At 39.8% G+C, this 12,783-nt stretch overlaps 1 protein-coding gene across 1 annotated transcript in view; it reads right to left on the reverse strand.

Annotated features, from left to right (window-relative positions):
- The window catches only part of si:ch211-212o1.2 (uncharacterized protein LOC492735 homolog), a gene marked incomplete in the record, with an annotated part of 35,571 nt that overhangs the window by 7,953 nt on the left and 14,835 nt on the right, over positions 1-12,783 (reverse strand). The window contains 3 exon segments of the mRNA XM_035665839.1: positions 667-811; positions 8,723-8,814; positions 9,071-9,190. Coding sequence (XP_035521732.1) covers positions 667-811; positions 8,723-8,814; positions 9,071-9,190 — 357 coding nt within the window.

A 12,783-nucleotide genomic window follows, 5' to 3' on the forward strand; every position in this document is an offset into this window, starting at 1 on the left:
GACCTTTTGGCTCGAGCTGAAGTCCAGACATGACAGGTGGATATGTCACCTCCTCAATAACAGGTTGTTCTGTTTCCCCTGCTGATCTTCCTCCTCCAGTTCCTCCCCTGCTGCCCTGCACTCGTAAGGTCAGTGCACATGATTACCACTGAAACTGCCCCATGCTTACCATGATCAGTGGCCACTCTTCAGCCACAGTATGAGCTACATCTGGCATCCTACAACACTAAGTCACTGCTACACTTTGTTAGTCCCGATAAAGTTGATCTTCTGAAGTCCTTACAGTCTCATTACAGCTTTATGCAATGTGACTGTAAGCATGTTGGCAGTGTTGTGCACTCCCACTGTTTTGTTGGGGCATCTGTTCAGAGGGGGTGAGATCTCGGGGGATGGCCTCTGCAGGTGTTACGCCCCCCAAGCTTCTCACTCATAGGTGATAAAAATGTGAATGAGAAAATTTTTCATACAGAGCACAAAATATCAGAGTTCGGGCAACCACACTTTCATGCTCACAACAGCAGGTTTCACTCCTCTTCCTCCTCTCTTCCTTCTTAAAGCTTGTCATATCTGCCATGTGTGTATTTCCAGTTATTTTACATGCATGTTTTTAAGTGGTGTTCGTGCTTTCTGTGCTACAGAGGAAATTAAATTGTGTGTGTGTGCTACCTGGTGTGCATGTGAGGAACTTGTAGGCCATGTGAGCCAGTGGTAGGATGGGGATCATACAGTTGTCGCCATTGGTTTCAATGAAGTCGTGGCGAGTGATGGCGGTTGGATCGATGTGGTGCTCCCTGAATGGACGGATAAATGCCTGCAGAGAGAGAGAGAGAGAGAGAGAGAAAGGAATTATAGCTGCAAAATAATGTCTAACTCATATTCTTATGTGAAATACTTAAATCTTGAATCAATCATGAGACCAGAGCTGTTTAACTACTGAAACAACATCTAATCAGCAACAGTGACGATAGACAGGTTTATTCTGAAATCATTTTACAGGTGTAAAAGAGGAATGTCTTATACCTAGGCTTGGGGAGTAGTGGATTACATGTAACTGAGTTACGGAATCAGGATACAAAAAGAAATTGCAATTTTAAAAGATTACAGTTAGATTTAGTAAAAATTGGGATTATTAGCAGGATTTCATTTTTAAAATACCTCAATATTTCTTTTAAAAAATACCCTGAGAAGAGACACATTTTTTATGGTAAAAGCAAAATGCAAATGCTTTGTTTCCATCTTTTTCTTAAAGTTTGCATTGTTGTGTCATCAATACTTTTACTTTTACTTTTACTATTTTTTCTTTTGCCTTTATTTGCATATTTGGTGTTGAAGTAACGGAAAGTAATCCAGCTGTGTTACTTTAATGTTGTGATACTTGGATTAAGACTACAATTTTTAACAGGTAATTAGTATCAGATTAAAATTAACTTTAAAAAGTAACGCACCCAACCCTGCTTATACCTGGTTGAAATGACTAAAATCAACCATAAAAACAATTTAAACCTGAAGACCAGATACAATAATTTAGGAAAATTCTGTTTCTGTCCTTTCAGTTAAACATACACACATCCAGTTTTCACTAAATGGAACAAAAACATGGAAAATGTTCTACTTAATTTACATTCACTTTAAATCGGAACACAAAACAGACACTGGAAAGCATTGTTTACAGTCTTTACACAAATGCAGATCAAATGCACACACACTCACACTCACAGACACGCACACACACCACGACTCAGCGGTGTCGAGCATCATGCGCAACCCCAAAGCTCATATCCAGCATCCTAATAAACCACAGAACAGCAGTTGGCTTGCGGAAACACACTCATAAGCATAAATGACCCATGGATGCCCCACACAAACTCAAAAATGGGAGCTTCAAAAACACACACACACACACGCTTGCAAACCCCACCTGCACTGTGCAGAGGCAGACACCTGTCTGTGAGAGCATGGGGGTCTCAAATGAAAGACTGAATCTGAATCTCAGAAGCACAAAAGAGGACAAAAAGAAACACAGACACACACGCACACACGCACACAGGATAAAGGTAATTTATTTCCCTCTGTGGAAAAAGCAAAAAAAGGAAGGTTTGCATCTGTATTTCCACAGTGTGCATCCCTGCATGTGTGTGTGTGTGAGTGTGTGCAGCCATGGAAGCATCAGCATGAAAACTCATTATTGTCGTGTTAGCTGCTCTAACCAATCACACACGCCTATCAGCGAACAGTGTTGGTAGGTGCCACTGCAAACACAGAAACTATCTGTTGATATCTGCACAATTATGTACCCATCTCTGCTCTCGCCTGCCTCTCCCCCACCTCTCCTCTCCCGTCACCCCCCTCCTGTCGCCGCAGCCCTCAGCCAGATGAAAGACCGGCTAAGCTGCGGAGGTCGTGCCGAGCAGGGCGGCATCAGCGCTCCCAGTTAACGGTGCACCACCGGTCCCTACGTGTCCTCTAATCCCACACCGTTTAACGGCCCACCTCGCACGACGTCCATTAATCACCAGCTCACATCGGCCATCGCCCCAGCAACCAACGCTGTCCCACTGCTTGAACGGACACGCCCTCACACCCCCTTATTTTTTTTGTCCTCCCGACCTTTATACTGTATTTTCATCTCACTTTCTGTTGGTTTCTCTTTTCCCTCTCTTTCTCTCTCTCTTTTGCCAAAAAATTCTATCTATGCTTTCTTCTTACTATCACTCCCCTTTTCCCCTTCTGGCCTTTAAGTAGAAAGTCATTCAATTAACTCTACTTCGATGCTCAGCCTCACTAGAGAGTCGCCTTAAAAGAGACATGTTTGTTAGAGATGTAAGAAAAAAGAAAGAGGGAAATTGACATAAGGAGAAACGTATTGATGCCACTAAAAGATTGCAGAACAGAAGCAGTAAAACAAGAAGCATCTTCAAACATATATCCCTAAACTGTAAGCACATCTGGCAAATTTCAATGTGAATCGAGCATCATTGGGAACTAATGAGCGTGACTTTGTCCTCAAAGTGGCGTCATTAGAGGACTGTTAAATCCTTGTTGAGTCAATTAAAGCTCAACGACATGATGACGACAAAAAAACAGCATGGCCCAAAGCCTCACCAAGGAATTCTAAACACTGCTGGGAGAACGTAGAGCACTTTTTGAGAAAGTGTTGCAGTTTAAGTACTGGGGAGTGAAACGGCTTTTAAGGATTCAAATCAAAGCAAATCACTGTTGTACAATTTCCAAAGAAGAGCATTAGCAGAGAGCAGCATGGGAGAATTTTACATGCAACTTTCAGGTAGAGCAACATTACCTTGCAATTAAAGGATGTGTGGTGACACATAAGGCAGTTTATGAATATTATGATCAGAATCAGAAATACTTTAATAATCCCAGGGGAAAATACTGTGATTGTGTTTTCACAATGTGCTCTCTTATAACAAACTGGATTGTCATTTAGACTTTACAGAGAGTACGGTGTACAAGGTAGTAAGAAGTACAGCCTTAGTACAGAAAAATGCATTATTTTGATAATCATTTAATTTACATTTTCCAGTTCAAGTTTCTCAGGTGAGATTTTTTTTGCTGCTTTTCTTTGTCATATATAAATGTAAACTTAACGTCTGAGTGTTGGACTTTGACATGTGAACTTGGGCTCGGGGAAGGCTGAGATGGGCATTTTTTCACAATTTTTTGTTGTCTCATTGACTAAACAATTGAAAAAATAATCAGCATTTTCATCAATAACAAAAATAATCATTTGTTGCAGCAGGCATGGTGAATATGCTATAATTGTTTCAGATTTTCAATGAACTTCAGAAGCGACAGGCAATACAAGCAATGTCTGATATTTTGTCTAAATAGAAGGTTTCCATTTACTACCTTTATGCAAATATATTCCAGAGAACATGAGAAGATTATATAATTAACAGAGAATACGTAACTCTAATACATCATAGAATTTATCTGCTGCTTCCAAGTTAATGTGGTATTTATGGGCTTTTTTAAATTGGTGTTTTTATCAGGCGCTACAGTGATACAGAGCAGGGTGTCATCCGTCTAGAATCAAACCAGGGATGTTAAGATTCCTCTGACACAATATATTGATGTTCATTTTGGGGGCTTTTATTGATGAAGTAGAGGTAAATATAATATTGAGTGGCAGCATGAATACTGCAAAAGAAATATGTCAACATCAAGCTGTATTTGAACTTTGTTTGCCTTTATTAGATAGCAACTGGCAAAAATCAAACCTAGGAGGTGCTGGTTACATTACATGTGTCTTCAACCTTGACAGAGCTTAAAAGACAACTGTTATGTTTTTTGCAATATTGCGTTTGGTTTTTCCATGACCTATTATTCCATTAACATGTTTTATGTGTAAATCAAAAATGTTCTTAAAATCTGAAGATATTAATTGTCCTTTCTGTGACCTTGACAGCAAAAATGTTCGCTCAGATTCTGCAGACCATACTGACCATACTGAGCCAATGACTTTGACAGATAGAAAATGCAGTTTCCATTGGCAGCTGTTACTGCTCCATGGCCTTCACTGCTGGAAATATTATTTATGATACTATGACAGCAGACTCTTATGACTGTTAGGTATCCCCTTGTGACTACCGTATGGCAGGAGTCCATATGTGCAGTGTCTGCATTAATGCTTCTACATGGTGTCTGCAGGACAACCTGAGCGACGTCTTTAAGGAGGTCTTTAAATATAACAAGTACAAACACATACACAGCACATGCATACACAAACGACATAAAACAAGAAAAGGACAGAACAAACAAATAACAAAGAGCGACACTGGCTTCAAATACTTGGTTTAGCTTTATAACTGCAACCACTATTAGCCTCAGGTGTTCTCCATCACGCTCGTCTTTGATATTCAAACTAACCTTAACTGGGGGCACAGGCCTGCTTTATTCTCAGTCTCACTGACACAAAAACACAACTGAGGTATATGCTTTGGTTTTTTGTCTCCACACACACATATTTTCTCCCTTGCCTATTGCCATCCCTCTGTTCTATGCAAAGGTCTGTGCTTCTCTTCCAGTCCAAGTCTTTATTAGGAGCCTCCTACAGCGTCAAACACACCATGCAAATCTGTGACTGCTGCAGCGCCTTTGGTCCCAGCAACTACCCCGAACCCCAATAAATGCCACATCATAAATAAACATCAAGCCACTTAGTACCTTCAGCGAACACAGAAAGTAATATAGGGCTTGAAAAATCTTTTGAATCTACTAAAGGTACAGTGCATGTATACAAATGTGTTGTTATCTAAATAACTACATACATTAGGTTAGCTCACAGTTCCAGACACAGTAATGTGACACAGTAACAGAACAACAGCCACATTAAAGCCCAATCAACACTAAATCAAAACAGAATGACATCAACCACTGGAATTCATCACACTAAAGAGATCAGTCAATATGCTAGAGCCACTTAGTGTCAGACTGTAATGCAGCAAAGGAAATTAAATCAAAGCTGTGATGACAAAACCTCAACAGTATGCTTTGTGGAAATATTAACTCTCCATATATATATATGTATATATATATCTGTTCCTAATTGATTATGGTTTTTCACCAAAGGGTCATGTTGACCATGCAAGAGAAAGAAACCAAAACTTTTTCGCCCTTTTCCTACTTACCTACTTTTACCACCAATGTCAAATTACAGTCAGTACTCTCCAGGATTGGGTTCAACTTTTCATAAAACCATTAATAAGTTTAATGGTGAAGTTCTTCTTAAATTCTGTGAAACTTATTTAAAAGGTGAATTATGAAAATGTTCTTTCTCCATTAAAACTTAAGAAGACTTGGCAAATAAAGACTAAGACTAAGAATATTAGAAATGGGCTGCTTATGAAGATCTGAAGCACATGCAATCAAAGAAAATCAAAAGAAATTAGTTATGTGAACAGGAAGTCACTCTAGCATGACAAGCTGTAACATAACTTTAAAAAGATGTTCCTTTATCAGGCAAAAAGATGTATCAAAGTTAACAGTCAATCATTTGTAAAAGTAGGTATGAATCTAGCTGACATCATTTAGTAATTTAGTCCAGTGGTTCGCAACCTGGGTGTCCCCTGGGGGACCCCTTCTATGGGTTGCCAAAGCTTATATAATATATATATATAATTTAATGACTCATGTATGAATGTATGAACTAGTTTGTGTGGTGCTACTTTTAATATGGTGATCAGTAAATCTTAAACACTTACCTTGAGTGTGACATGTTTGACTTAAACAATAAATGTGTACACGAGTACTGCTTTGCTATAATAATGACAATACACACACGTCTAAAATACTATTACTACTTGCATGATAATATAGTACATATGGACATAACTCACTTTAATAATAAGTGTTTTTTACTGCAGGCTGTAGTAATGTGAGGTTCAGCTTTAATTAAATAGTGAATAATATAACATTATTAATCATACTTTGATAATATATGGGTCCAGCAAAACTGATAACTATCGTTATAATTAGGATGCTTCGGGTCTCAAAACACACACCAGCTTCAACATTTCCACTAATTAATTATCAATGAATATTTCATAAATAGAAGAAGTATGAGAGTAAAACACACACTCTGAACTCTCATCTCATCAATCAAAACTAAAGTTCACATGAACCAATCTGCAAGCTGCACCTGATCACACTGATTTTAATTGGCTGAAATGAGGATAACCTTTACTCTAATTGGCTGTGGGAAATATGGCAAAAATGTGTGCGTGTGTGCATTAATGCAGGTGACTTGTTTTAATGCGAGGATTAAGTGTATGTGCATCCATCTTTATTCATGCCTAAATACATACTGTATGTGCACACATGTCCCCCGGCACTGTACCGTGACAGGTTGTGGAGGTTCAAGGTGAGGTCATTCACAGCATTTGTCAGTGGGTGTGTGTGTATGCATTTCTGTGGGTGTGTGTGTCATGTGTGTATTGGGGACCATGGACATTACTGTCTACAGGGAGATCCCTCAGTGAGACAGTGACATTTAGTTTCCAGGTCACTATGGCAGTTCTGAGGCTCGGCGGAATAAGGTGCAACCACCATGCTGCCATGGTGATGCAGCCTCAGCAGAGAGGGGATACTGAGCTGGAGGTACGGTAAAGTATCTTCTCTGTGGTCCATAATTCACTGGGTCACAGAAGTGTTTGCTATATTCTTATATTTTCTCCAAAGGGCTTGACTTGTAGGTTGACCACAATAGCAAAAGAATCTAATTTCACTGCCAGATACCATCACTGTTTGTATGAAATATTAAAGCATAAACTGATGTCCTCAAGCAAGTGACTTAAAAACACAACAAAAAAAGCTAGTGGTGAAAGTGTCAAATAAAATCTGATGGATTGTTAAAGGAATACTTTAACAATTTGGGAAATAATGTACACTCATTTACCTTTTTGAGATATAGATGAGAAGATTGATACATCTCATGTCTGTATGGTAAATATGAAGGTACTGAGAGCGGCCACTTAGCTTAGCTAAGCACAAAGACTGGAAAGATGGGGAAACAGCTAGCCTGGCCCTGTCCAAAGGTAACAAAATACTCCAACCAGCTCCTCTAAAGCTCCCTAATTAATTAGTTATATAGTTTTTTATAATGCGTCCAAAAACTGAAGTGTAAAACTGCCATGCTATGTTCTTGCGGGGGGTTATGTGTGGGACTATTTATTGGCCCGGCGCAACTTCCTGGAGTCTTGCATATTTCCCAAAATGTCAAACTATTCTTTTAAAACCATTAAAAGACTTTTCAGAAAATGCCATATGATTGATTGTAACCTTTCCATTCATACTTTCTACTAGATGTTGCACAATGGGCACTACAGCCCACAAGAGTCCATTAACAGTCATTTTACCTTAAAAATAATCGGAAAACTAAAATATAACTCACCAAAATCTTTCTTTGTCTTTCCATACTCTTTCAAACAATCACCAACTCACTTAAACTCAATTCACTGAGTTAGATGTTCAAATATTTGCAAAAGGGGCTATAATGGCAGCAGCAACACAAGCTAATTATTGGGAACAAAGGCACCCATCAAAGTTCGTCCAATAAAAGCCGACTGTTTTTTGCACAGATAGTTATTCTAAGTGTGACAACATTATGGAAAGGATCCCTACGGAGATAAAGAGAAAGAGAAAAGGCATAATATCGCTATCTCTCGCCACCAGACTCCATAGACAAAAACAATCATTACTATAAATATTATGGAGAGATGGTTAATTTGTGTGTAATGGCTTCCAAATTTGTTTGCATGTCACAGCCAGGTGATTTACAAAGGTAAATGTTTATTGTTAATGGTTCAGTGTGTGGGATGTAGTGACGTCTAGTGGTAAAGTAGCAGATTGCAAACAACTGATAACTCATCCACTCACCCTCCCCTTCTAAGCATGTACCCGCTGAATGATCTGGCTGTAACTGATGAGGATATATTTGGTGGAATAATCCTGACACAGGGAACTACATCCCAGAAAACAGAGACAACAATGATTTTTACATTGGCCCAAAAATGTGTACCTCATTTCTAGTATACTGCCATTGATTGCTGTCATCGATGAGCCAGTTCAGCTGTGGCCGATTTCAGGGGAAAGTGAGGAAAATGACACTTTACTTTGTCCAGTAGTTTAGATTAATGGCACATTACTAGAAGCTGTTTAATAAAGTCTGGCAGTCTGTATGTGTGTGTGTACTGTGTGTGCTCACCTTGCCAATAACAGGGATGTCCACAGATCCCCAGGTATCCGCCCCCCAGTGTACCATCCCCGATGCAAAGTCTGCTGTCACTATTCCTAGCACTGGCACACAAACACAGAAACAGACACAATAAAAAGTAGAAATAACATATGTTGTTATTAGATTCACAACCAAACACCCAAACACAATTTTACAATAGTGTTGCGAAAACCTCATGTGGACTGGACTGCACTGGCATGTTTAGAAAATGATTTCCAACATTTATTAAAAATGATTTATATCAATAACTCTCATAGTTTGAAAGGTGGTTTTAAAGCGGGGAAGCCTCAGTTTCTCTATGAATACGTTATTTCTCACCGATGCCGAGGATGATCTTGTAGATGTGAACAGTGGAGAAGTGCAGGAGAAGGAAGGAGAAGTTGATGATGAAAAGGAAGAGGCACAGAATCACACACACCCACTCCTGGAGCCGCTTTCCTGAGGTAGAACACACAAAGAAACACATTTTACTTTAGTATTATAAAAATACAGATTATAATGTGAGCACTGGTCATTCTTGGGAGGAAGCTGAAGACGAGAGTGGAAACGGTAAGAAGTTGAGGGTGTTGGGCTCGGATGTGTTGTATTAATAACCTGGGTGAGGTCCCTGCAACCACTGGGAGAACAACTCACCCCTTACCGGGGGTCAAAGGACCATTCAACCACAATGACTGTGTGTGTGTGTGTGTGTCCAGGGTGTTAATATGTAATCAGTCAGATGAAGACAAGTGTAGTCCAGGCTGCGGGGTCACGACCTCTCAAATGTGAAACACCAACGCTGACGCAGCACCAAACCCACATGGACACACACACAGGCTGTTTCAGGTGGGAGGTAGGTCTCTGCAGGGACAGGGCCAAACTCATAGGTCAGCAGCATTAACTAAAGGACAGAGGGAGAGGGGCCAACTAAAACTACTCATACTCTAAACTCGCAGATCAGCAATATTATGAGAGAGAGAGAGACAGGAGGGTCAATTCAAAACCCTTCAGCCGCGCAGCCCTCAAGATTAGACACACTGAATTATTGAAAACACACATATCACTCATCCGTAACTCATCTAATAGCAGAGCACCACCTCCTACTGCTGGCTCTTCTATTACTGTCACGATGTCTTCCATGAGTTTACATTTCTTTCCTTGCTTGCTTCGTTTCTTTGTTCTGACGTGTCTGACCTGCCAGCCTAAGCAGGAAATTTGACCGCCGAGAATCTCACACCAGAAATAGACATAAACTATAAAAACGTACAAATATAAACTACCTCTGATCTGTTTTTAAGTCACTTTCTTTTGTTCTTTGTCTCCCACCCCGCTCCTCTCTGTCACTCCTCCTAACCCTTCTTTCTTTTCCAGTCTAATGTGCTTTTAAAACTTTAATGTGTTCAGATCCTAATGTATCACACAGCATTAGCAGCCTATAAGATATTCATGACAGTTTTTTTTAATAAAGCACACAGGCCTGTGAGTGTGTGCGCCTATAGACCTGTGTGACTATGAATATGCTATCAGCCTCTCATAAGGTATGGACTGAAGTGGTCATGGGAGATTTAAAATATGTGATTATGGATATTTTACGAATCATCAAATGTGACCCTTCACCTTCTAAAAATAGATGGTATCAAAGTTGTGCAGAGACAGTTGGCTAATTCAAGTGTAGGTGGAAGTTCAGCTGCTAAACGAGTTTGACTGCTACGAGTACAATTTGCAAAACTATTGTTTCAACTCTTTATTGTAATTAGACAAGGCAAATGATCAGGTATTCTTCTTTAAGACTTAGTTTGGGTGCTTTGATGTCCGGTTAGCTTAGCATAAAGACTGGAAACAGTTGAAAACAGCTAGCCAGCTCTGAAACAATAAGAGAGAGAGAACAAAATCCACCTAACAGCACCAATACAGATCATCATTAAAGCCAAAAACAGAAATTTGTAATAAAAATGTAATAAGACATGGCAAGAGACACTAGGCATTTTTCCATAGTTGTTATAGTTATAGCTTCAGTTTCACTTTTACAAAAGAAAGAAAATATGCATTGTTTTGCACAGTTTATACACTACCTGAGAAATAGAAAGAGATGATTTCATTTGGTGAAGAAAATATAAGAGAAAATATATTTAGTAGATGTTTGTCTGAGAAATAAAGTTACCTTTTTCAGCCATAATTTGTTTAAAAAGAAGAAAGAATGAACCCAGTTTCATGAACTGTATCGAATCGTGATTTGAGTGTATCGTTACATCCCTACTATTTGGTAAATTATCAAGTATTTTTGTTTAACACTTAGTTTGGGTGCTGTGATGCCTTTCACCAGTTAGCTTAGCTTAGCAAAAGACATATAGCTTATTTCTTGGCTGGGAGCAGTGTTTAGTTAGTGTCTTGTTTGTTTGTTTGTTTCATTAAACAAAATCAATCAGAGCCATTCTAGTTTCCAGTCTTTATGCTAAGCTAACTGGCAGCTGGCGGTAATTTCATACCCAACTGACAGACATGTGATTGATGTCTTCTCCGCTAATTCTCGACAAAAAAGAAAATAAGCATTTTTTCCCAAATGATATTAAACTCAACTCTAACACAGACTGTATATGAAAGCTATATATAGCCCATGTGTCATCAGCAGTCATCTGTTTCACAGACAGCGAGATGAGAACATCTGTCAATAATGCAGAGAATGAACCTTGTGTGCCTGAGCAGATAAAGCTACAGATTAAACCAGATAAAATGTCCAGCGTACACCATAAAAATGTCAGAAATGACCTTGATTCAGAGAAACTCAAATGAGACAAAAATATTTTGTCCGGACAGTTCATCAACAGTTCTATCAGCCAAGTTACTAATCATTTCATGGCTAAATAACCAGTATTGACCAGTATGAAGCCTATTTGAAGCATTCCAGTGATGGTACTGCTTGGATTAAAAATCATTTTCTTTGTACAGTGACATAATTCAAAGGTCATCTACAGCATGCATGACACAGTCAATTAGACATTTGCAGGATTAAAAGAAAGTTGGTGTGATCTAAAAATGGAAGGATTGTTCCTCTGCGACTGTGGCACAGTGAAGTAGCTGGTTGCTGAAAACAAAAGCCACAGAAAAGTTATCAGTTCCTGGAAAACAACCTGCTCACCCTGAGCTGCGCAAACTGAAACAGGAGAACTACATTCTCATAGAAACCCGGCGTTACAGATGTTACGTGGCCGCTAGCTTAAGGCCCCATTCAGAGAAATGCAAGCAATGCTGAGAACACACAGAGCGTGGCAAAAGAGGGAGAGAGGAGACACGATGCACAGCAATAAAATACAAAAGGTTCTTTTTTGTCCACAACAAAAAAACATATCTGCACAGCAATGCTCCTCCACCTGTGGAAACACCACGAGTTTATCCTGAGCAACTCTGTGTCTCTGCAGTCAGATCTGGCCTGAAGCAGTCCCACTGAATTATGATGCGTTTACTGTACAGAGTGAATTACACTACTGTGTGTTCTGTACATGTAGCACAGGTCCAGTGAAACTTCATGAGTTTACATCACCAGGTAATGTGTTTCCATCCACACAGCGTCAGTCCATGCTGAGGTTAAGTAGAGCGCAGTTAGCTCTGTTGTCTCCGAGCTTCATGTGACACCATTTTCTCCACTCTGCCCCAAGGTGTACACACACTAACACACACACACACACCTCAAGGGATCAGTACACCAAAATTCACTCTCTCACTGCGTCAGCACCCACGCACACACTCAACATCAACATCCATGTGAGCACTCACACAGACAGAATGATGCTCCAACTGATGGATTTCCTAACACATTCTCACATCTCTCTCTATTACACACACACACATCTTCTGACACATACACAAATTCAGACACTCCATCTCCGTCACATACACACACACAAACACACACACACACACGGTGCAGGGCCGTGGAGCAGTGGGGCGGCTGTCAGGTGATGTGCGTCAGTCCTTGGATCCTCCGGCTCCCTGGTGAGGGGAAGGAAACTAGGACAGGCCTCCGCAGAGCGCACACACACTCTCAAACACACACA

Source organism: Morone saxatilis, unplaced genomic scaffold (genome assembly GCF_004916995.1).
Source record: "Morone saxatilis isolate NCDOM2014 unplaced genomic scaffold, NCSU_SB_2.0 Contig2, whole genome shotgun sequence".
Taxonomy (NCBI): Eukaryota; Metazoa; Chordata; class Actinopteri; family Moronidae; genus Morone; species Morone saxatilis.